Raw genomic sequence first — 23,375 nt, 5'->3', positions numbered from 1 at the left:
CGGGTCTTGCAGGGAGAGATTCAAAAGTTTTGACAAACCCCAACATAAAATTACAAAAACTACATAAAAACCATAGTGAGACAGGCTGCAGAGGCCGCTGTGAAGAACGCGCAGCCTAAAGAATTAATCGACATCCATGGCCACATTATCCAGAGTGAGATGCACCAAAGTGAAGAACGCCAGCCTAAAGAACAAACCCATGGCCACATAAGACAACAGATTAGTTTAAACATCAACCCGCTCTCCACCCAATAAAGCACATTCCTATATGAACACTTTACGACCCAAAATTAAAAGGTTTACAAATACCCAGAAGTTATAACAATCGTAACAGAATGACAACTTCCTTGGAAAGTCTATATATGCATGGTGTAAATGGAAGTTGCAAAGTCCAGTCTAATGAGTAGTTAAAACTAAAACATTAATGTGTCCTTAAGACCAGCGATCACCCTGTACACTAGCACTATTCTACACACTATGGACAATTTACAATTTTTACCGAAAACTGGAGAAAACCCACGTGGTCACAGGGAGAATACACAAAGTCGTACAGAAGTACCCGTAGTAAGGATCTAACACTGATCTCTGGCGCTGTAAGGCAGCAACCCCACCACTGCGCCGCCCCTCGAATTACAGATGTTGCTTTTCCAGCTCCAACACTTTGTTTTGTTCCCAACATGCTCATTTTTCTCATTGCTATTGTAAGTTGGAAGGTAATATAGTAGTTCAACTAAACTGACAAAGTTCTTAGATCATTCTACACAAATAAAACTGCTTCAATTCAAAGGATTTAGAAATGTATTCTGTTGCTCATATAAGTAAGCCTTCTGCATATTTGTCAGATTCTGGAGTCAATTTATTCCAAGTAAGGGGTATAAATGTTACAAGGTGAGAATGCTTTGAATCATGGTTTTATTGTGTCTGCAAAGCATAATTAGAACATAGATTGTTTTCAGAAAGAAACTAATGGGCAAGAATGTAATCATCAATTTAGGATTCCCCTTGGTCGATCTACATTGTGCAACATATCACAAGATTTGAGAAGTTGTAACAGTTCCCTGCTTTCAGGCAACATCACTTTGCACATATCCTCAAGATGTTAGCACTTTGCACTTCACACTACCACTATTATAACCGTGCATATACTCAGCAGAAGCAACCGCACAGGATGCTTGCATCGTGTTAATCATGGAGATACACAACAGGTAGTAAATCTGGTTGCAGCTACCAGTACAAACTCTCACAAATAAGCACTGGCAGCATGAGACTTGTAGAAAGACAAGCAACTGGCACATGCTAAAGTGCAGGACTATGTGCTGAGGGATGCCCGCGAGTTTGATGCAGCCACTGCCAAGGATTTGTGAGGAAGGACCAGTCTAGGGTCCTGCCATCGCTGGACACAGGAGCCGTGTGCAACAGCCTCTCAAATATTTCACGGATGCCTGAAGGAGGAAACAAGTGCTGTTGACACATTGTAAGAAAATATATGGATGCAAATACATAGACTGAATGTATTTACTGTATGTTTTACAAATGTAAAATAAAATACCTTGAATAATTGTGTACATGGATAATTGTTGTAAACAATAACCTGTGATACCCAAAGTATTTCTCAATGATTATATCAAACTAAATTTGACCCTGTGCCTCACGGATTTGGAAAAATCTCCAAAGGATTCATTAAAAGATGGTACATGGCCAACAGTGTTAATTCTGTAGTCAAATATTTTCACAAAGGCCATGCTTACATAATTATTTCATCTTAGTATAATTTCCTGGGGAGGCGGGTAACATGTTATTGTTGGTACATATCCCACACAAGCTGCCCACAGCACGTTTCACTGAATAATTTATACAGAAGTATGACTGACTTTGCCAATCCCCAAACACCTGTCCGACAGATCAGAAACACTCTTCAGGAGTCAGGTGTGGATTTGTCAATGACCATTGTCCGCAGAAGACTTCATGAACAGAAATATAGAGGCTACACTGCAAGATGCAAACCACTGGTTAGCCGCAAAAATAGGATGGCCGGGTTGCAGTTTGCCAAGAAGTACTTAAAGGAGCAACCACAGTTCTGGAAAAAGGTTTTGTGGACAGATGAGACGGAGATTAACTTATTTCAGAGTGATGGCAAGAGCAAAGTATGGAGGAGAGAAGGAACTGGCCAAAATCCAAAGCATACCACCTCATCTGTGAAACACGGTGGTGAGGGTGTTATGGCCTGGGCATATATGGCTTCTGAAGGTACTGGCTCACTTATCTTCATTGATGATACAACTGCTGTTGGTAGTAGCATAATGAATTCTGAAGTGTATAGACACATCCTATCTGCTCAAGTTCAAACAAATGCCTCAAAACTCATTGGCTGGCAGTTCATTCTACAGCAAGACAATGATCCCAAACATACTGCTAAAGCAACAAAGGAGTTTTTCAAAACTAAAAAATGGTCAATTCTTGAGTGGCCAAGTCAATCACCTGATCTGAACCCAATTGAGCATGCCTTTTATATGCTGAAGAGAAAACTGAAGGGGACTAGCCCCCAAAACAAGCATAAGCTAAAGATGGCTGCAATACAGGCCTGGCAGAGCATCACCTGAGAAGACACCCAGCAACTGGTGATGTCCATGAATCGCAGACTTCAGTCATTGCATGCAAAGGATATGCAACAAAATATTAAACATGACTATTTTCATTTACATTATATTGTGTCCCAAACATGATGGTGCCCTGAAATGGGGGGACTGCTGTAATTTCTACATGGTGAAACCAAAATGTATAAAAATGGCCTTTATTAAAATCTGACAATGTGCACTTTAACCACATGCGATTTTTTTTCTATTACAAATCTCAAATTGTAGCTGTAGGACAAATGAATGAAAGATATGCAAAAAAGTATCAATGAAAAAGGAAACAAGCCATTGTTAGCTGTGTGCTTGGTAAAAACGAGTACCGACAATGAGACTTAACAAGCCGACTTTGAAGCTGGTACAACTTGGTTGGGGGAGGGATGGAGAGAGAGAGAGAGGGGGGATGCAAGGATTACTTGAAGTTAGAGAAATCAATTTTCATGCCTCTGGGTTGTAAGCTGCCCAAGGGAAATATGAAATGCTGTTCCCCCAATTTGCATTTGGCCTCACTCTGACAATGGAGGCGGCGTAGGACAGAAAGGTCATTGTGGGAACGGAAAGTGGAATTAGAGTGCTTGGCAACCGGGAGATCAAGTAGGTCCAGGCAGACTGAGCGAAGGTGTTCAGTGAAACGATCACCCAGTCTACGTTTGGTCTCGCCGATGGATACGAGTCCACATCTTGAACAACAGATACAGTTGATTAGGTTGGAGGAGGTGAGAGTGAACCTTTGCCTAACCTGATATGATTGTCAGGGTCCCTGGACAGAGTCGAGGGAGGAGGTGTAGGGACAGGAAAGGGGTGGAGATGGGAAGATGTGATTACTGGTGGGATCCCACTGGAGGTGGCGAAAATGTCAGAGGATTGAGTATAAGAGCAGGGAGGTTCTACTGCAGTTGTACAGGGTCTTGGTGAGACCACACCTGGAGTATTGCATACAGTTTTGGTCTCCCAATCTGAGGAAAGACATTCTTGCCATAGAGGGAGTACAGAGAAGGTTCGCCAGACTGATTCCTGGGATGGCAGGACTTTCATATGAAGAAAGACTGGATAGACTCGGCTTGTACACGCTAGAATTCAGAAGATTGAGGGGGGACCTTATAGAAACTTACAAAATTCTTAAGGGGTTGGACAGGCTAGATGCAGGAAGATTGTTCCCGATGTTGGGGAGGTCCAGAACTAGGGGTCACAGTTTAAGGATAAGAGGGAAGTCTTTTAGGACCGAGATGAGAAGATCATTTTTTACACAGAGAGTGGTGAATCCGCGGAATTCTCTGCCACAGAAGGTAGTTGAGGCCAGTTCATTGGCTATATTTAAGAAGGAGTTAGATGTGGCCCTTGTGGCTAAAGGGATCAGGGGGTATGGAGAGAAGGCAGGGATGGGATACTGAGTTGGATGATCAGCCATGATCATATCGTATGGCGGTGCAGGCTCGAAGGGCCGAATGGCCTATTCCTGCACCTATTTTCTATGTTTTTATATTATGTGTTGTATGAGACAGCTGATGGGATGAAAAGCAAGGACCAGGGGGACTCTGTCCCTGTTGCAACTAGAGGAAGGGGGAACAAGAACAGAGCTGCAGGGTACCGAGGAGACACGTGTGAGGGCCTCATCTATGATGGAGAAGGGGAACCCTCGTTCCCTAAATAATGAGGACGTCTCGGATGTCTTGGTAAGGAACACCTCATCTTGGGCGCAGATGCCACATAAACGGAGGAATTGGGAGTAGGGGAAAGAGTTTTTGCAGGAAGCAGGGTGGGAAGAAGAATAGTCTAGATAGTTGTGGGAGTCAGTAGGTTTATAATAGACGTCAGTCGATAGTCTAAATCCTGTGTTGGAGACGGCAAGGGGAGACAGGTGTCGGAGATGGTCCAAGTGAATTTGAGTGCAACATGGCATTTGGTGGTGAAGTTAATGAAGTCCATGAGTTCTGCATGGATGCAGGAGGTAGCACCGATCCAGTCGTCATTGTAACGGAGATAGAGTTCAGGGCCAGTGTGCGCCTAGAACTGGGTTTGTTCGACGTACTCTACAAAGAGGCAGGCATAGCTGGGGCCCATGCGAGTGCCCATAGCTATGCCTTTGATTTGGAGGAAGTGGGAGAAGTCAAAGGAGAAGCTGTTAAGAGCGGAGGAGAGTGTTAGTAGAAGGAAATTGGCTGGTTCTGCGGTTGAGGAAGAAAAGGGGGGCTTGAAGGCCTTCCTGGAACGGGGTAGAGGTGTAGAGTGACTGAATGACCATAGTAAAGATGAGGGAGTGGGGGCTCGGAAAGCAGGTCATTAAAGAGATGAAGGGCGTGAGGTATCTTGTACATAGGTCGGGAGGGATTGGACTGGGGGATAGGATGGGGTCAAGGTACATGGAAACATTCAATGGGACAAGAGCAGGCAGAAACAATGGATCTGCCAGGGCAGTTGTGTTTATGGATTTTGGGGAGATAATGTGTTTGTCCGAATAGTCTGGAATTCCATCCCTAACACTGTCCATTCCTACTTCCTCCTCTAAAAACCTGAGCTCAAAGATAAACATCCACTGACAATATTTACCGAGCTGAATCTACATGAGAATTGTGGCGTGAAGAATTTCCTGTTAGTTTGTTGAAGAAAGGAGCTTTATTTGGCTACCCAATTCTCATACAACATTTACCATTGAACACAATGGAACAAAAAGAGCAAACATATGATAACACAATTAGACTTCTTGGTTACTATAACAAATTTACTGGTGCTTAACTTACCAATCTCCCGCTGGCATAGCTCTAGGGGTCACTGAGACACACAAGCTCTCCGACCACGACAAGGTTGCAAGCCAACGGGGAGAGGTTTATTCAATAGTTAACAAAGAATGGACAGTTTAATCACGTTCTTCCTCACATACCTTGAGAAGCCTCAAACGCTTTACTTTTTAAATTGTTGTCTCAAATCGCATCCCTCAATACCACTGTCAGTTCTGCAATCCATCAACTTTTCTCCCAAGCGTTATGCTCCTTAAAATAGCTCTCACCACAAAAATCTTCAGCTTCATTACATTGCTGAGTATCTTTAAAATTAATGCTAATAATTTTAAAATATTTATCTCAGTAATAAGCTTTCATAAAATGCTAGTGACAAAATAATTTAGAATATTTTTTAGCTTTAGAATAGGGGATCAAATACTGATACACTGAGATATGATTATGTGCTTTATCTAATTAGTCCACATTTATATAATGTAATTGGACTATATGAAGTAACATACAAACTGAACTTACAAACTGAATCCAAGCTTCAGGTCATATTATTTATTTATTTTTAAAATACAGAACACAGATGTCACTGACACAAAATACTGGAGCAACTCAGCAAATCAAACAACATCCCTACAGATCATGGATAGGTGACGTTTGAGTCGGGACCTTTCTTTAGACCTTCTGAAGAAGGGTCTCGACACAAAACGTCATCTATCCATGTTCTCCAAGGATAGCAGCCTGACCTGCTGAGTTACTCCAGTATTTTGTGTCCTTCCTTGGTAAACTAGCATCTGCAGTTCTTTGTTTCTACAGGGATGTCACTGCAAGGTCAATATTTATTGCCCTTTCCTAAATGCCCCTGAAAAATTATCTGAACGTTATCTTTTTAAATCATTGCAGTCCCCATGGTGAAGGTAGTGCCATGACATTGTTAGGTGGGCAGTTCCATACCTCTCAGCACCTTCACAGATCTGCTACATTCAAGATAGACAAAAAATGTTGGAGAAATTCAGCAAGTCAGGCTGCAACTCGCGAGGTGATTTTTTGGGACTGCTATGTTCATCTATTTTTTTTTAAAGTATAGAAATACAATATTAACACAGACATACAAACAATGTCGAAGATTTTCGTGTGAATTTAATTTTAATGTGTCTCTCTTCGTTCCAGACAATACTTTATCCCCTTATGGAAATCCCAAATGGTCATCACTGGCTGCCTTTTACAGTATCTATCAATTCTCATATATTTCACCTTTTATATCTAACGGTTCTAGCAACTGTGACTTATATCACATTTAGACATGACTAAAACTACAGGAATGTCTGTGGTCACTTAAGCTTGTAGACTGCGAATACGGTCTATTCTCAGCACAAATGATTATAAAATGAAGTATGTTTCTTTAGGCAGACATTTATACTCTCATAGGATATTTTATGTAAAGCACACGTTTTAACAACATCTGTTATTTTGAATAAGGCGCACTTCATAGTAAAAGCCTTTTTTGTAAAAATAGCACAACTCCCAATCATTGCTTCTCACCATCACTTGATATCATAGACAAAAAAAAATTAAAAAGAGCTTAATACGTTTATATTTTACAAGAAAGCCATTCATCTCTTTGGCCAAGAAATCTAGGGGACATTTTCTCATTGATCATTTCTCCACTTGAAATATCAGACTGTCCATTAAAATCAATCTATACTTTCGCCAAAGTATTTCATGCCCCAACAATCTGTAAAGAACATATTTATCTTTCTTGGTGATAATTATAAAATGACAACTCTTCACAGGAAATGGCCTTTCCCCCAAACTCATCACAACACTTTGTAATTCCGAAAACCCAAAGTGGATGATTTCTTCATTACTCTTGCATTTTGTGTTGTTTTATATAATACTTGAAATTCTACAAGCCTTTTTTAAGACTCTATGTTACCCATGTGTTATCTTGGCTCAATGGCTGTACTCTTAGCCGAGTCAATGTTATGGATTTTTTCCAAGGAGGCACCACATTAAGGTTTTGTCCAGTCTTCCAGGATGATCGCCTGATAAAAATGTTATATTCTGCTGCTACTTTGAAGAGTCAATGCAACAAAATTTTGTTCAATGTGCACTGTGTCTATGTGTATACCTGAATGACAATTAAAGTTATATTATTATTATTATTATTATATTATTATTATTATCCAAAGAATCTTATGGCATTATTCAGGGATGATGGGAAACTGTCATTCATTCTGATGAACATTTATCCCTCAATCAATAACATGAAAACCAAATATTTAATCATTCATCGCATTCTTGTTTGCTAGATCTTTTTTCATGCATTTGTTTTGCGTGATTGATTAGCTTATTACAGTACTTTCACTTCAAATTTATTTCCTTGGACATTAAGAGCTGTAAATGTGCTGTAAATGCTTTCTAAAAGTTAACACAACTCTTGTATCCTGATGCTCTAGTGTACACTAAAAGTGGGAAGAAACAATGAAAACATTCTAGTAAGCAAATCAATTTAACAGTAAATGTTGTTTCTCATCCAGGATGTATTATTGAAAATTTGCATCAATATCAAAAGAAATATACAGCCCACAAACTATTGGATTCACGGACAAAATGCAATTTGGATGAGTGGGTTGTTGCATCAACAGTGATTTTTTTTACCAATTCTGCTTTGTTCAATTACGCATGCCAAGTTTCCACATCCATATCTGTTTAATTTCCTAATCCTCATTTCACTTCCAATTTTAAAGTCATGCAAGTTTAATCTACACTCTCTGATCTTGGGTATGTTATCTATTTTAAATGTTAAATGTTATACCTTTTATGTTATTCAAGTTTAACTGAAATGCCATTGAACAAATATCATCAAGTTACTTAAGATCATTCCTTAAGGTTTCAAGGTTACACACCCACTCCTAGTCTATTGTAGCTAATTTGCAGAGTATTTTGGAAAGTATTCAATCTACCTTGCCTCTCCTCTTTAGCCTGGGGAACCATTTTTAGTCAGCATTCTGCAGTATATTAACAAGGTTTGAACTACTCTTAACACCCAGGAACCAAGGAGATTATGCAAAGTGGTCACAGGTACCAACCTCTCTTAGGGATTGATTAGAGTCAATTTAATTGTCATTTGGACCCCTAGAGGTCCAAACGAAATGCCGTTTCTGCAGCCATACATTACACACAAATAGACCCAGACACAACATAATTACAATTTTACATAAACATCCATCACATAGCTGTGATGGAAGGCCAAAAAAAAACTTATCTCTCCACTGCACTCTCCCCCCCCCCGATGTCAGAGTCAAAGTCAAAGCCCCCGGCTGGCGATGGCGATTGTCCCGCGGCCATTGAAGCCACGCCGGGTGGTGCGAGGTCGCACACCGGGTCTTGGTGTTGGAGCCCCCGGTGTGCGCTCGCAAGTACCCGCGGCCATTCCAGCCGCGCAGGGCGGTGCTGTAAGGCCCCGCTCCAGGAGCTCTTCGACCCGCAACACGGGCGGGAGAATTCTCCGTTGCAGGAGCCCCGAAAAGCGGTCTCTCTCCAGGGATCCGCGGGCTCCCGGCGCCGCTGTCCGCAGACCCGCAGCAGCAGCCCCCGACTCAGCAGCGGCATCGGCAGCAGCAGCAGCAGCAGCAGCAGCGTTCCTCCACCGCTCCGGACTCGGCCAGCCCCGCGACGGCAACGGTGAGTAGCACCAGAGTCCCCGGCTTCTTCCTGTTGGAGGCCGCTCCTCGTTGCGGCCTCAACGACAACGGAACCCGACGAGAAAAAGGTCGGGTCTCCAGTGCAGGGAGAGATTTAAAAAGTTTCCCCCCCCATCCCCCCACACACACACCCCAACAAAAAATAACAAAAACTACATTAAAACACAGACAGAAAATAATAAAAACGCGGACAGACTGCAGAGGCCGCTGCTGGCCAGAGCCGCGCCGCCTACCGATTAGAGATGCTGCCTCAAAATAACAGCCAGCAAAGACCCACACCACCCTGGCAATGCTCTTATCTCACTCCTGTCATCAGGATGTAGTTATAGAAGTCTGAAAATGATGACCTCCAGGTTCAGAAACAGCTTCTTCCAAACAACCATTAGGTTCTTGAACACCACAAATGCCAGCTAAACTATGAATTACGACTGTTTTGGTTACACTAAGGATTTATTTGCACTAATATTGTTGTTTTTTTAATGCATTGAACTTTTAATTTGTTTATTATGTTACCTACAAGTACTGAGTTTACAGACCTGTTATCCTGCTGCAAGTAAGAATGTCATTGTTGCCTTTTGTGTACATATGACAAATAGCGCTCTTAAAATTTTAGGTCGCACTTGTTCAAAGTGAGAAATTCAAGTCATTGTCAATTTGTTTACAAATGGTGTATCAGAAAATGGGCCTTGATATCCACAAAGTGAAGATCAATCTCCAACTAGAATTGAAGGACTTTGTAGATTTACATTAAACCTACTTACCCACATTAGGCGTGTAGGATATCCCATGACACAAAAGGCTGGAGTAACTCAGCGGGCTAGGCAGCATCTCTGGAGAAAAGGAATAGGTGATGTTTCAGGTCGAGGCCCTTCTTCAGACAGAGCCAGGGGAGGGGGAAACGAGAAATATAGAAGGTACATAGCACAAATAAATGAAAGATATGCAAAAAGCAACGATGATCAAGTAAAAGTGATCCATTGTCAGCTGTGGGGAAGGTGATGACGAGTGATACAAATAGTGAAACACAACAGGACAACTGTGAAACTAGTACAACGACTAGTGTGGTGCAGCTGCGAGAGCTGCCGACTGCGAGAGATCCCTCGATCGCTGGAGAATGCCTGACCCGGCTGAGGATCACAGATACTGTACCTGGAAACACCTGAGAGACCTCCGGAGCTGACGGGCATGATCTCCTAGTAGCAACGGAGCTGGTGCTGCCGACTCTGAGGAACCCCTGATCGCAACGGAGCTGGAGCTGCCGACTGTAAGGGAATCCCCGTCCCACCGCGGGCTCGCAGAAACAGCAGGTACAATAAGTACAATACGTGGAAACAACAGGGAGGCCTCCATAGTGTTCGGAAACGTGGTCATCGGGCAGGTCCTCAGGTCAGACTGAAGAGCGGTGGACTTCGACCCCCTTTCCCTACAATCCTACTAGCCAACGTACAATCCCTTGAAAATAAAGTGGAAGACTTAAGGTCAAGGCTGCTTACTAATGGGAGCTGAGGGAATGCTCTGTGTTTTGTATCACAGAGACATGGCTCAACCCCAGCTCCCCAGACTCAGCGGTCCAGCCTGAAGGTTTCTCCACCAATCGCATGGACCGTACACTGGCATCTGGGAAAGGGAGAGGAGGGGGCATCTGCCTCATGGTCAACTCTGCATGGTCAACAAGCACTAGGCGGCATACCCTGAGGCGTTTACCACCATTGCCAGGGACTTCAACAAAGCCAACCTGAAGAAATCGCTCCCCAACTTCCACCAACACGTCTCCTGCAGCACCAGAGGATCAAACACCCTCGACCACTGCTACACGGCCATCGCTCTATCCCTCGCCCTCACTTCGGAAAATCCGACCATTCAGCGGTGCTGCTTCTTCCTGCATACAGGCAGCAACTGAAGAAAGCACCCCCAGAGGTGAGGACTGTACAGAGCTGGTCGGGGGAGGCAGAGGAACAACTCCAGGACTGCTTGGAGTCTGTAGACTGGGCAATGTTCAAGGTCTCTGCAACGGACCTGAATGAATACGCCAGAGTGATTACAGACTTCATGAAGAAATGTGTGGGGGACTGCGTTCCAACAAAAACCTTCCGAGTGTTTCCTAACCAGAAGCCTTGGATGAACCATGAGATCCGCCTTCTTCTGCAGACCAGATCCCGGGCATTCAGGTCTGGCGATACAGAGGTCTATAAGAAGACCAGATGCGACCTTGGTAAGGCCATCAAAAAGGCCAAAAGGGACTTCTGCTCTAAGCTGGAGGATGAGATGGATGTTCGGCAACTGTGGCAGGGCTTGAATGCCACCACCTCCTACAAGGCGAAATCATCACTCCCTGATGAGCTCAATGCGTTCTACGTACGGTTTGATAGGGAGAACACTGATGCGCATTCCAGAGCCCCCATTAGCCCTAACGGTATTACAGTCACCGTCACAGTGACCAACGTCAGAAGATCCTTCGGGGGGTGAAACCTCGGAAAATGCCTGGACCTGATGGTATACCTGGTCGAGTTCTCAAGACCTGTGCAGACCAACCTGCGGGAGATTTTGCGGACATTTTCAACCTCTTACTTCTGAGGTCTGAGGTTCCCACCTGCTTTAAGAGGGCATCAATAATACCGGTGCCCAAGAAGAATAAGGTGATGTGCCTCAATGACTATCGACCAGTGGCACTAACGTCTGTGGTGATGAAGTGCTTTGAGAGGTTGGCTTTGGTACACATCAACTCCTTCCTCGACAAGAACCTCGACCCACTACAGTTCGCATAACGCCACAACAGGTCAACGGAGGATACAATTTCACTGGCTCCCCACTCCGCATTGCACAATAAAAACACATGTCAGGCTGTTGTTTATAGACTTCAGCTTGGCGTTTAATACCATCATCCCTTACAAGCCGGTTACCGAGCTCACGGAACTGTGTCTCTGCGCATCCCTCTGCAATTGGATCCTCAACTTCCTCATCCATAGACCACAGTCTGTACGAATTGGCGGAAACACTTCATCCTCAGTAACAATTAGTACAGGAGCACCTCCAGGCTGCATGCTCAGCCCCCTGCTTTACTCACTCTATACCCTTGACTGCGTAGCCGGACATAGTGCGAACTCCATCAAGTTCGCCGATGACACCACTGTTGTTGGACGAATCACAGATGGGGATGAGTCAGAATATAGAAGTGAGATCAACCGACTGACCAAATGGTGCCAGCACAACAACCTGGCTCTCAACATCAGTAAGACCGAGGAACTGATTGTGGACTTTGGTAGGGGAAGGATGAGTACCCACAATCCTGTTCACATCAATGGAACGATGGTACGGGAGGGTCAAAATCTTCAAATTCCTGGGCGTGCATATTTCCGAAGATCTTTCCTGGACCCAGCACACCGATGCGATTATAAAGAAGGCACATCAGTGACTCTACTTCCTGAGATGATTACGGAGATTCAGCATGACGAATAGGATTCTCCTAAACTTTTACAATTGGATGGTAGAGAGCATTCTGACTGGTTGCATCGTGGCCTGGTTCGGCAACTTGAACGTCCAGGAGCGGAAAAGACTACAAAAGGTTGTGACCACTGCCCAGTCCATCATCGGCTTTGACCTCCCCACCGTCGAAGGGATCTATCGTAGTCACTGTCTCAAAACGGCAGCCAAAATCATCAAAGACCAATACCATCCTGGCCACAGACTCATTCCACCATTGCCATCAGGAAGAAGGTACAGGAGCCTGAAAACTGTAACATCCAGGTTCAGGAACAGCTTCGTCCCTACAGTCATCAGGCTATTAAACACAACAACAAATAAGCTCTGAGCTGCAGCAAGTAAGAATTTCATTGTCCCATCCGGATCATATGACAATAAAAACACTCTTGACTCTTGAGGGACGGAAAAGTTAGAGAAATACCGCTGGGTTATTAGCTGCCCAAGTGCATGTCCATTTGCCTCTTAAACATTGTAATTGCATCTGATTCCACCACCTCCACTGGCAGCAGGTTCCAGATATCGACCAGTCACTGTGTCAAAAACTTTAAAACCTCTCTCAAACTCTTTGATGCCTCAAAGGGAAAAGTTTTTGACTTCTGCCTATTAGGACTCTCATAATCTTATACAGTTCTATCAGGTCACCCCTCAACCTCCTTCACTCTTGGGAAAACAACCCAACCTATCCACTCTCTCCCCTTGACTAAAGTCTTCCAATTCGGCCAATATCCTAGTGAATCGTTACTTTAGAGATACAGCATACAACAGAGGCCTTTCGGCCCACCAAGTACTACGCCCATGAATGGTCCCAACACAACTAGCGCCATCCTACACACTAGGAACAATTTCCAATCTTTACCCGCCAATTAACCTACAAAACCTGTACATCTTTGGAGTGGGAGAAAAACTGGAGCACCTAGGGAAAACAGACGTGGTCACAGGGAGAATGTACAAACTCCATACAGACAGCACCCGTAGTCAGGGTCGAACCTGGGTGTCCAGCACTGTAGGGCAGCAACTACTGCTGTGCCACTCTGCCAACCCATCTCTGCACCTCACCAGCACAATGACATCCTTCTGGGTGTAGCCAGCAGAACCACACACAATACTGCAAGTGCAGCCGTACCAATGTTTTCTAAAGTTCCAATATTTAAAAAAATGACAAATCTAATAAATCTTCAAACTTCTTCTGTTATACACAAACATATTTCAAATGAGACAGATTTCAGAGATTTTACAACAATGCATCATTCTGACAAGCAACAAATGATTTCCTTGCCAGGTGTGGCTTACATGCATGATGTTAGAAAAAAAATTCAAATATCGTAAAAGTAAAACATGAGATTTTCTTTGTGTTATTAATATGTCAGGATTAATCCAAGATAACAGCATCAACGCATTAATCGTCAAAAACTGACAGCAGTTTCAACATTTTCATTTAATGGCAACTAAAACGGGAACATTATGAAGAACAAAAATAGGTCCAACACCAATTGTAAGGGAGACACCAAACTCTGTAGTAACTCAGCAGGACAGCAGCATCTCTGGAGAGAAGGAATGGGCGACGTTTCGAGTCGGAACCCTTCTTCAGACTCCCAGAAGGGTCTCGACGTGAAACATCACCCATTCCTTCTCTCCAGAGATGCTGCCTGTCCCGCCGAGTTACTGCAGAATTTTGTCTAGCTTCAGCATAAACTAGCATCTGTTGTTCCAACCCAAGCAATTGTAAGAGTATGGTTAATGTTTTGGGTTCAGATTTTTCTACCAGTTTCTTGAAAATTAATGTACAATTTATATTTTCTATTAAGAGATATCAAGGGCAAGCATGTTATGATAGATGAATGTTTAGATTATTATTTTTATCTTTGTTGTAGGTCAGTGAGTTCAATGAAAAATGTGTTTCGAGTGTGGGTGTAGAACGATTTATAGAAATAGTTGGAAAGTGTTGATTATCACCATATGTCTGCTGCTATCTCTCGCTCCATATGATGAGTAGCAGAACAAGGAATTTCATGAGACTGAATTGAGGTTCTCTCTATTTCCAGTGAGTTAAATATTGCAATAGTAATACCAATGTCTAGAATTCAATTATAATAAAAGCACTGTGGAAAAAAAGTATTTAACTTGTATGCCTAATTTCATGTGAATTTGTAACAGAGTTTCACAAAGACAGAATGAAAAAACTATCCAGTTAATAAAATATTTGTCCAAAAGTGTTTTCATTCTTAGGTTTATAGCAATTAATGACTGCTCAGCATCCACTCTCTTAAGTCCCTGCATTTTTCCTATGAATGACTGTCATTTTATTCAAAATTACTTGTTTGTTCAATTTGCTCACACTTGTGGCAGAGAAATTCAGCAAATAACTCTTTTGTCAAAAGATGTCCAAAATGCCTTTACTTATAACGGCTTCAATACCAGCAGAGCTGTGTTAATCTAGCACCCTTAAGACATTCCGGAATATTGGATGCTTGTCCTATTAATACACACTTATGGTTCGCTTTCTTTCACCAAGATGTTGTACGATAATATTATATGTTTTTCCCAAGGAGCTAAGCGAGCGTTGAAAGAGTGCAGGGAATGGGAGCACAGGGGACCCAGTGCCTTGCTATGATAAATAGTGTGTGGGAACAGGAGCCCCATTAAGGGTAAAGGAAGTGCTGGAAATGGGAGCAGAGGGGAACAGGAGTCCTGCTGAGCATAAAGGGAGTGCAAGAATTGGGATCACAGGGGAAACAGGAGCCCTTGTAAAGGGGGAGCAGGGCAATGGGAACCCAGCTGAGTAACAAATGAGTTTTAAAAAAAAAGAACCCTGCAGTCCAAATACCGAATCAATAGGATTTCCAAACATTTGTTAACCAGTTAACAGTTTACTGTAATGACTTGGGTAGTGCAGATTTCCCTTCCCAAATTGTTTTATTTTTTAATTTTTTTTAATAGCATTTGAATGACTAGGCATGGCAAAAACATTGATTAACAGTATTGTCTTTAATCAACAGAACATATTCCAAAGTATGCTAAAATTTTTTAAAGAAAATGTAAGGACAAAATTGCCCACGTTTGATTACTAAGTTTGCAAAGTTATCCACCCATCCATTACCAGGCCTAGCTCCACTCCAACCTCTCTTTTCCAGTTTTCTTTCCCCTCCATTCCATTATCTGAAGAAGGCTCCTGCCCAAAAATCTGTTTATTCCCTCCACAGATTCTGCCTGACCACCAAGTTCCTCCAGCACTGTTTTTTGCTAAAATGTTCTTTTTTTAATTTTCAATTGTAGGCTGAAATGCAAACGAACTGCATTCATGTCAGAATTCTATGTACGCCTAAATCAAAGATTTAAATACAGTCTTCAAAATAACATGCATAAAAGACATACTGTGTCAGACCACTAATCGGGAAATGTACCCGACCACATTACTTGAGATAATGCAGTTCACTTATGATTTTAATTTCTGATTTTATTTTCACTGTACACTTACTTTTAAGGTCATCAGTTTCAAATTTGCAAAAATAGTTGATTAAAAGATAGATTTTATTGTTAACAACTTGTCTTTATTAAGCAAATCACAACATATGCTTCTGTGCATTAACATTCTTACAAAATCATGGTAAAGGTTAAATTAATAATAGTTCACTGAGTAGTACAGTGAAAGTTCCCAACAGCTTGTTTATTTCTCAGCTATCAAAGCTCAGTGATCCCATCATCACTCCCGTTTTGAGTTTGCACATATCTTTGTTCAGTTTATATTTGGCACATGCATTACTTGGCTCAGCTCTGTCTGAAATCGTGATACCATGGTTCCTTTATATTTTGCATGGCTTGCACAAGCAATTTCTTCCTTTACACAAATTAATCCAGATTAGTAAAACCCACTTTTGAGCTTGATTCAGTTGACTTAAAAATATGGCACAACACAAAATCACACATCACCAAATTAGCAGGAATATAATTAGATATTCTTTCTTATTAGTGTTCCATACTGAAAGCTTTCATGATAAACAATTCTAAGGAATTATTTGCAGTAATCATACAATAATGCAGCAGAAATGAATACTGGTGTAGAAAGGCAAATGTGCCAAGAATAAAGATGAGTTGTACCTTAAAGAGTTGAGGTATTCTGGTGAGTCTGAACTACAGGGAACTGAACATACTGACACAGTGGTGAAACAGTTAATACTGTTGCCTCAGAGTGTCAGGGACCTGATTCAATCTTGGGTTTGGGTATTCTCTGCACAGAGCCTAAATGGTTTCTCCAAGACCCCAAGGGTTTCTTCCAGTTGATAGACATGTCACAGAGAATACATTGCAGGGGTACAGGGAAGCAAGGGGAAATAGGATTGCTCCCCAGGGAACAATATGGACTCAAGTCAGTCATAGAAACATAGAAAATAGGTGCAGGAGTAGGCCATTCAAGCCTGCACCGACATTCAATATGATCATGGCTGATCATCCAACTCAGTATCCCATCCCTGCCTTCTCTCCATACCCCCTCATCCCTTTAGCCACAAGGGCCACATCTAACTCCCTCTTAAATATAGCCAATGAACTGGCCTCAACTACCTTCTGTGGCAGAGCATTCCACAGATGCACCACTCTCTGTGTAAAAAATGATTTTCTCATCTCAGTCCTAAAAGACTTCCTTCTTATCCTTAAACTGTGACCCCTAGTTCTGGACTTCCCCAATATCGGGAATAATCTTCCTGCATCTAGGCTGTCCAACCCCTTAAGAATTTTGTAAGTTTCTATAATATCCCCCCTCAATCTTCTAAATTCTAGCATGTACAAGCCAAGTCTATCCAGTCTTTCTTCATGTGAATGTCCTGCCATCCCAGGAATCAGTCTGGCGAACCTTCTCTGTACTCCCTCTATGGCAAGAATGTCTTTCCTCAGATTAGGAGACCAAAACTGTACGCAATACTCCAGGTGTGGTCTCACCAAGACCCTGTACAACTGCAGTAGAATCTCCCTGCTCTTATACTCGAATCCTTTTGTTATGAATGCTAACATACCATTTGCTTTCTTCACTGCCTGCTGCACCTGCATGCCTACTTTCAACGACTGGTGTACCATGACACCCAGGTCTCGTTGCATATCCCCTTTTCCTAATCGGCCACCATTCAGATAACGGTCTACTTTCCTGTTTTTGCCACCAAAGTGGATAACCTCTCATTTATCCACATAATACTGCATCTGCCATGCATTTGCCCACTCACTCAACCTATCCAAGTCATCTTGCAGCCTCCTAGCATCCTCCTCACAGCTAACACTGCCCTCCAGCCGTGTCATCCGCAAACTTGGATATGTTGCATTCAATTCCCTCATCCAGATCATAAATATATATTGTAAATAGCTGGGGTCCCAGCACTGAGCCTTGCGGTACCCCACTAGTCACTGCCTGCCATGAGTCATGAGGCATCCTCTGTTATTTTTTAACAAGACAACAACAATGAGGAAAACTGCTCAGATACATCCTATATTCTGAAACCTAGTGGGCTTGTCCCACTTAGGCGACTTTTTAGGTGACTGCAGGGGACTATGCAGTCGCCACATGTTCACGGATGTTTGCCGGGTAGTCGCCTTCATGGTCGTGAGTAGTTCCCGCATTCTGGGAACTAGTCGCAGCCTCATTATGGTCACCGCAAATTTTTTAACATGTTGAAAAATTAGCAGTGACCAGAATGAAGCCGCCATGGAGAGTTACGAGAATTCTCGTGCCCTAGGTGCGGTGGTAGTAGGTTGCCAAGAGGTCGAAGGTTATCATAGATTCTCACAGGTTGTAGCCGGTGCAGAATTTCATTGGCTCATTGGGGAAAAAAACGTAAGCAGTAGTTTTCAGAACCAAGGATAACCGACCAGTAACGTTAATGTCCGCCAAGCTTCACAGCCGTGTATCTCTGGCTTCTTAAAACTTGTCTCTACTCCTTCTTTCCCCCCTTCCTCCCTCTTTTAAAGGACTTGCGTAACCCTTCCCGTACACTGTGCTTTCATCGTCTTAATTATAGCGGCAAACTTCCTGTTCATCGCGGTGTGTGTCGGAATCACATTGGCTTTGTACCGTGTGAATTTCACTCAGACAGCGCTCGTGTGTGTGCGCGTGCATGCATGCGTCTATGACAGTCGCCGTTACAGTCACCTGAAAAATCACCTAAATGGGACAGGCTCACAATTCACCCAAATACCATCCCACCAGCTTACTCTCATTCACGGGCAAAAAAACCCAGCTGGAATTATCAACTGTGAATGATCAATTATCATAGCGTCATAGAGCCATAAACAGCATGGAAACGGGTCCTTTGGCCAACCTTGCCCATGCTGCCCAAGATGCCCCATCTATACTGGTCCCACCTGCCCGCGTTTGGCCTGCATCCCTCTAAACCTTGTTCTCCTACAACATCTTCACCAATGCCAAGTCTGGGTTTTGCCAAGACTACTTTACTTCATTATAATCATGATGTCAATATAAATGTCAGACCTCACTGCTTGAAGTAAAGAAATGATTATTCTTGACCACGTATCACACCAAGGAATGCATTGACTAAGGACATTGCAGACAATTGCTTGCCGTCATATTTTAGGGAAAGGATAATAATGTTGGTAGCTTTTGGAAGAACAGGGAATAAAGACCAATAGGAACAGCTCAGCCACATTCAGTCTGTTATTATCCTTTATAGAGTCCAAGTATAAGAAAGCGACACTACTTGTATGTGGCATTAATTCGATGATTCACTGATCTAGAAAAAGACCAATTTGACAGATTTAACTGTGAATCTGAGGCTTCCATGCTTGATGATGTATGCACAGGTCTGGGATTTGCTGCCATTTAAAATCATCTAACCACACTAGATCCAATTGGAATCACTAGCATCAGCTAAAGAAATCTGGCCCATTGAAACAATAAATCCTTCCAACTTCCTTTGATTTAATTGAAATAAGATTATTTCAAATTATTCTTCAAATTTAAGCTTCTCAACTTTCTAGTGAAGTTCAGCTCTGTGGTTTTACTAATCTTTATTAATTTGCATGTCGAACGCACTTCATGGACCCCCAAATCCTGTCAATGTATGTAGCACTATCTATCCGTAGTCTTCATTTCATGTCCCAGTGTTTAATCAAGTGGCAGAATTTATTAATTGTCCATATGAAATTTACATACAAAAAATTCTTAATCACTTTAAACAGCATTCAAGATTAAACGAGAAAGATAGTAAACAGAGGACAGAGTAAAACACATTTGGGTAGTTTTGAAAGTAATTGCATATTGCCTATCACTTTTCACAACAGGATACAAATAGTTCAAACCAGTATAACATCCAAATTTACTCAACATCTACTGAACCATTAGTTTATTAATCCGAAAAAATCTCTTTTTCGGATTAATAAACTAATGGTTCATTTTATCCAGTTGTATCACATTGTTATTTTTGGTAGCTTGTTACATGAATCAACTGTTATGATTCCTACATTTAGGTCCACAACTGATTAGTATTTAATTGGATTTAAAGAGTTTTAGACATTATATTGTTATTACATGAATCAGATGTTATGATCCCTACATTTAGGTCCATAACCCACTAGTATTTAATTGGATTTAAAGAGTTTTGGACGTTATATAATAGCAAATTTGATCTTCATTTTTATCACACATCCATAGATCAAGTATGATTCTTGAACAGAGGTACAACTAGTTTCTCCTTCACCAATACACTCATTTACCTGGCTGAACTATTCCTCATGCGAAACAACTTTGACTCCAGAACTTCTACTTTAAATCCACTCTCTTTCTCCAAGCAAAGGGTGCAGCTAAGAACACTTATATGGGCACACGTTAGCCTGTCCTTTTGTGGGATACATGGAAATGTTTTTACCTCAGTCCTACTCAGACACATTACCCAACTTTTTTTTCAATATAGCAATGATTGTGTTGCTGTTGTTTCCTGCAATAGCACACAGAACTGAAAAATTCCTCACTTTTGCACCCCAACCTCACCTTCGCACGGAACATTTTTGATTCTTCCCTTTCCTCTCTGGATGTTTCCACCTCCATTTCCGGGAGGAGGCTAACCATCAACAACTATCACATTTTTCCCCCCAACAACGGGACATTCCACACTGGTTCTTTGAAATGTCTTAATTCATCCGTAACTACGCTATAGCTCCCCCTCAACCAACAGTGCCCTTAATTGCACCTCATCTATTTTTCACACATCAGCCTCAAACAGAACACCCATGTCCTTACTTCCCACTTCACCATCCTTTGCAGCATCTGCCAGCTTCCACAAGATCACACGACCAACATGTTTCCGACCTCAACCCCTTTTGTCGGGATCACTCTCTTTGTAACTCCCTAATCTGCTCATCCATCCCTATCATATGGCACTTTTGCAAGAAACCACACGACGTGCAGCACCTTTCACATCTTCCTTTCCTACGACCCAGGGATTAAATTACCTTTCCAGATGAAACAGCAATTCACTCGCACTGGAAAAAAGTCTCAGTTTAGGTTTATTATTGTTGCATGTACAATGAAAAGCTTTGTTTTGCATGCTATTCAAACAATTCAGATAATACTATACATAAGTAACATCGTCAAACTTAATTACAACAGGTAGAGCAAAGGAAAAGACAGAGTGCAGAATATAGTTCTCAGCATTGTAGCGGATCAGTTCTGTAGACAAAGTCCAATGTCCACAATGGGATAGAAGTGAATCGACAGTACCCTAGCTTATGGAATGACTGTTCAAAAGCCTGATAACAGAGGACAAAAAGCGGTTTCTGAGTCTGGTGGTGAGCAAAGGGGGGGGGGGAGAATACTCTCTCGAAGTATTGAGGTGTATGCATACATTATTGAAATCTTGAACGTTAGTTTCAAGTTTGGTTCTCTGGCCTATAGATCACAGTACATTTTTGAAAGACAGCTAAATATATAAGCAATAATATCAATATTTTTTTGTAACTGAGTGTTAGTCTCCCTTGGCAACACCAAAACACTGCACAATAAACAGAAACACTGCCCTTTTCCTGCAGAGAACTACATTCTGCACTCTGTATCTTTCCCTTCAATTTACCTGTCGTACTCGAGCATGCCTTGATTGTGCTTAGGTATAGCATTATGTGATTTTGTTTGGAGAACATGCAAAACAATTCATGACAATAATAAATCGAAAACTAAATCTCTCTCCACTGTGTACATGCCTAGTAACAACCAACTACGTGCGAGTTTGCATATTGTCAGCGACAGTTACCAAAACTGAAAATAATCGCAATCAACAACTTAAGTGTATGGATATCAGAAGTGAGTGTTGCTGCCAGTTTCTGATTTATTGTTGCTGGGTAGATATTTGTGTGTCACGCTCGGGGGTTTGCTGTCACCTCGCCAGGGGCCACCGTCAACCCCGGGTCCACGGCGCCTTGTTATCCTCCCCGATGGGGCAGGGGGCATCCCTCGCCACCCGGACACCACCCCTCCCTCGCCTGCCCTCGCCCTGTGGCCGCAGCGCCCGGCCCGTGTCACCGGCTCAGCCCTCAGTCGCTCACCTGCTGCACGGCCGCGTACACGCTGAAGCTGCGGCCGCTCCACCATTGCCGCCGCCGCCCCCCGCCGTAAAAGGCCAGGCCCCCGACTCCGGCCACTCCCAGCCCCAGCCAGACCCCGGGGCTAAGCCGCGTCCGGCTCACGCTGCTCCTCCCGGCGCTGAAAGAAGCGGCCGATCCCCTCAGCAACGGCGACAGCCATCGCCACGCCGCCATCTTGGCGGAAGCTTGGGGGAAATCTCGCGACAGCTCCCGGCAGGACAACATCTGGGCTGCTCCTTCACACCTGGGCTGCCACAGGTTGCTGGTATTCCCCTGCCAATCGCCTATGTATCTCTATGCAACCTCCTGCCAATGTATCTTCATGAAACCTCTTGCAAATTGCCTATGTATCTCTGTGCAACTCCCTGCCAATTGCCTATGTATCCCTGTGCAACCTCCTGCCAATATATCTCTGTAATTTCCTACTATGTCTTTGCGATCTCCTTCCAATTGCATATATATCTGTGCAATCTCATGCCAATAGCCCATGTATCTATGCGATCTCCTGCCATTTGCATATATATGTCTTCAGAAAACAAATAACTCATAGTATATTGGTATAATATTCAAGTTTTAACCAGAAATTGAGCAGAGAAATAAGTTTCCCAGCTTACCTTTGCTACATGAAATGGCCTATAAATTTATATTCATATTTAGAGTCATAGAGCAAAAAAACACAGTAGGGATGCAGGAGCAACTCAGCAGGTCAGGCAGTATTGGTGGAGAACATGGATAGGTGGTGTTTTGGGTTGGGACCCTTCGTCAGACTGATGGGGGTGTGGATGAAAACTGGAAGAGAAGAGAGGTAGGGCATAGCATGGCAGGTCATAGGTGAATTCAGGCAAGGGATTTTTTTTTGACATGCTGATTGTTTGACAAAGGACAGAGATGAAAAAACAGAAAGTGTGGGACGAAAAGACTGGAGAGTTGAGATTGTGATGCTAGAGGAAGAAATGTAGGTGGAGGGAGGGGAGGTGCAGCAAAATAGATACGAGTCCAGGTGAGGCACAAGGGAGACGGGTGGAGGAAGAAAGGGGAGTGTGGGGGAGAAAGGGAAGGGGGAGGGGTGGGTTATTAGAGGTCACCTAATATTGGAGTATTCAATATTCATAACTTTGGATTCCAAGCTACCCAAGCAGAATATGAGGTGCTGTTCCTCCAGTTTACATGTGGCCACACTCTGACAATGGAAGAGGCCCAGGACAGAAATGTCATTACGGGAATGGGAAGTGGAGGTAAAATGGTTGGTAACCGGGAGATCC

At 42.8% G+C, this 23,375-nt stretch overlaps 1 protein-coding gene across 2 annotated transcripts in view; it reads right to left on the bottom strand.

Moving 5' to 3' along the window:
* The window catches only part of micu2 (mitochondrial calcium uptake 2), a 285,685-nt gene extending 263,378 nt beyond the window's left edge, over positions 1-22,307 (bottom strand). The window contains exon 1 of one of the 2 annotated variants that reach the window (XM_055636971.1): positions 22,075-22,307. In XM_055636971.1, the coding sequence (XP_055492946.1) occupies positions 22,075-22,287 (213 nt within the window). In that variant the 5' untranslated portion in view covers positions 22,288-22,307. Of the gene's footprint in view, positions 1-9,824; positions 9,846-22,074 lie in introns of those variants that run through there. The other variant, XM_055636973.1, reaches the window with a different exon arrangement.
* Between the last annotated feature and the right edge of the window lie 1,068 nt (positions 22,308-23,375).

Source organism: Leucoraja erinacea, chromosome 6 (genome assembly GCF_028641065.1).
Source record: "Leucoraja erinacea ecotype New England chromosome 6, Leri_hhj_1, whole genome shotgun sequence".
In the NCBI taxonomy this organism is placed as follows: domain Eukaryota; kingdom Metazoa; phylum Chordata; class Chondrichthyes; order Rajiformes; family Rajidae; genus Leucoraja; species Leucoraja erinaceus.
This window is presented reverse-complemented; position numbering and strand designations above follow the sequence as displayed.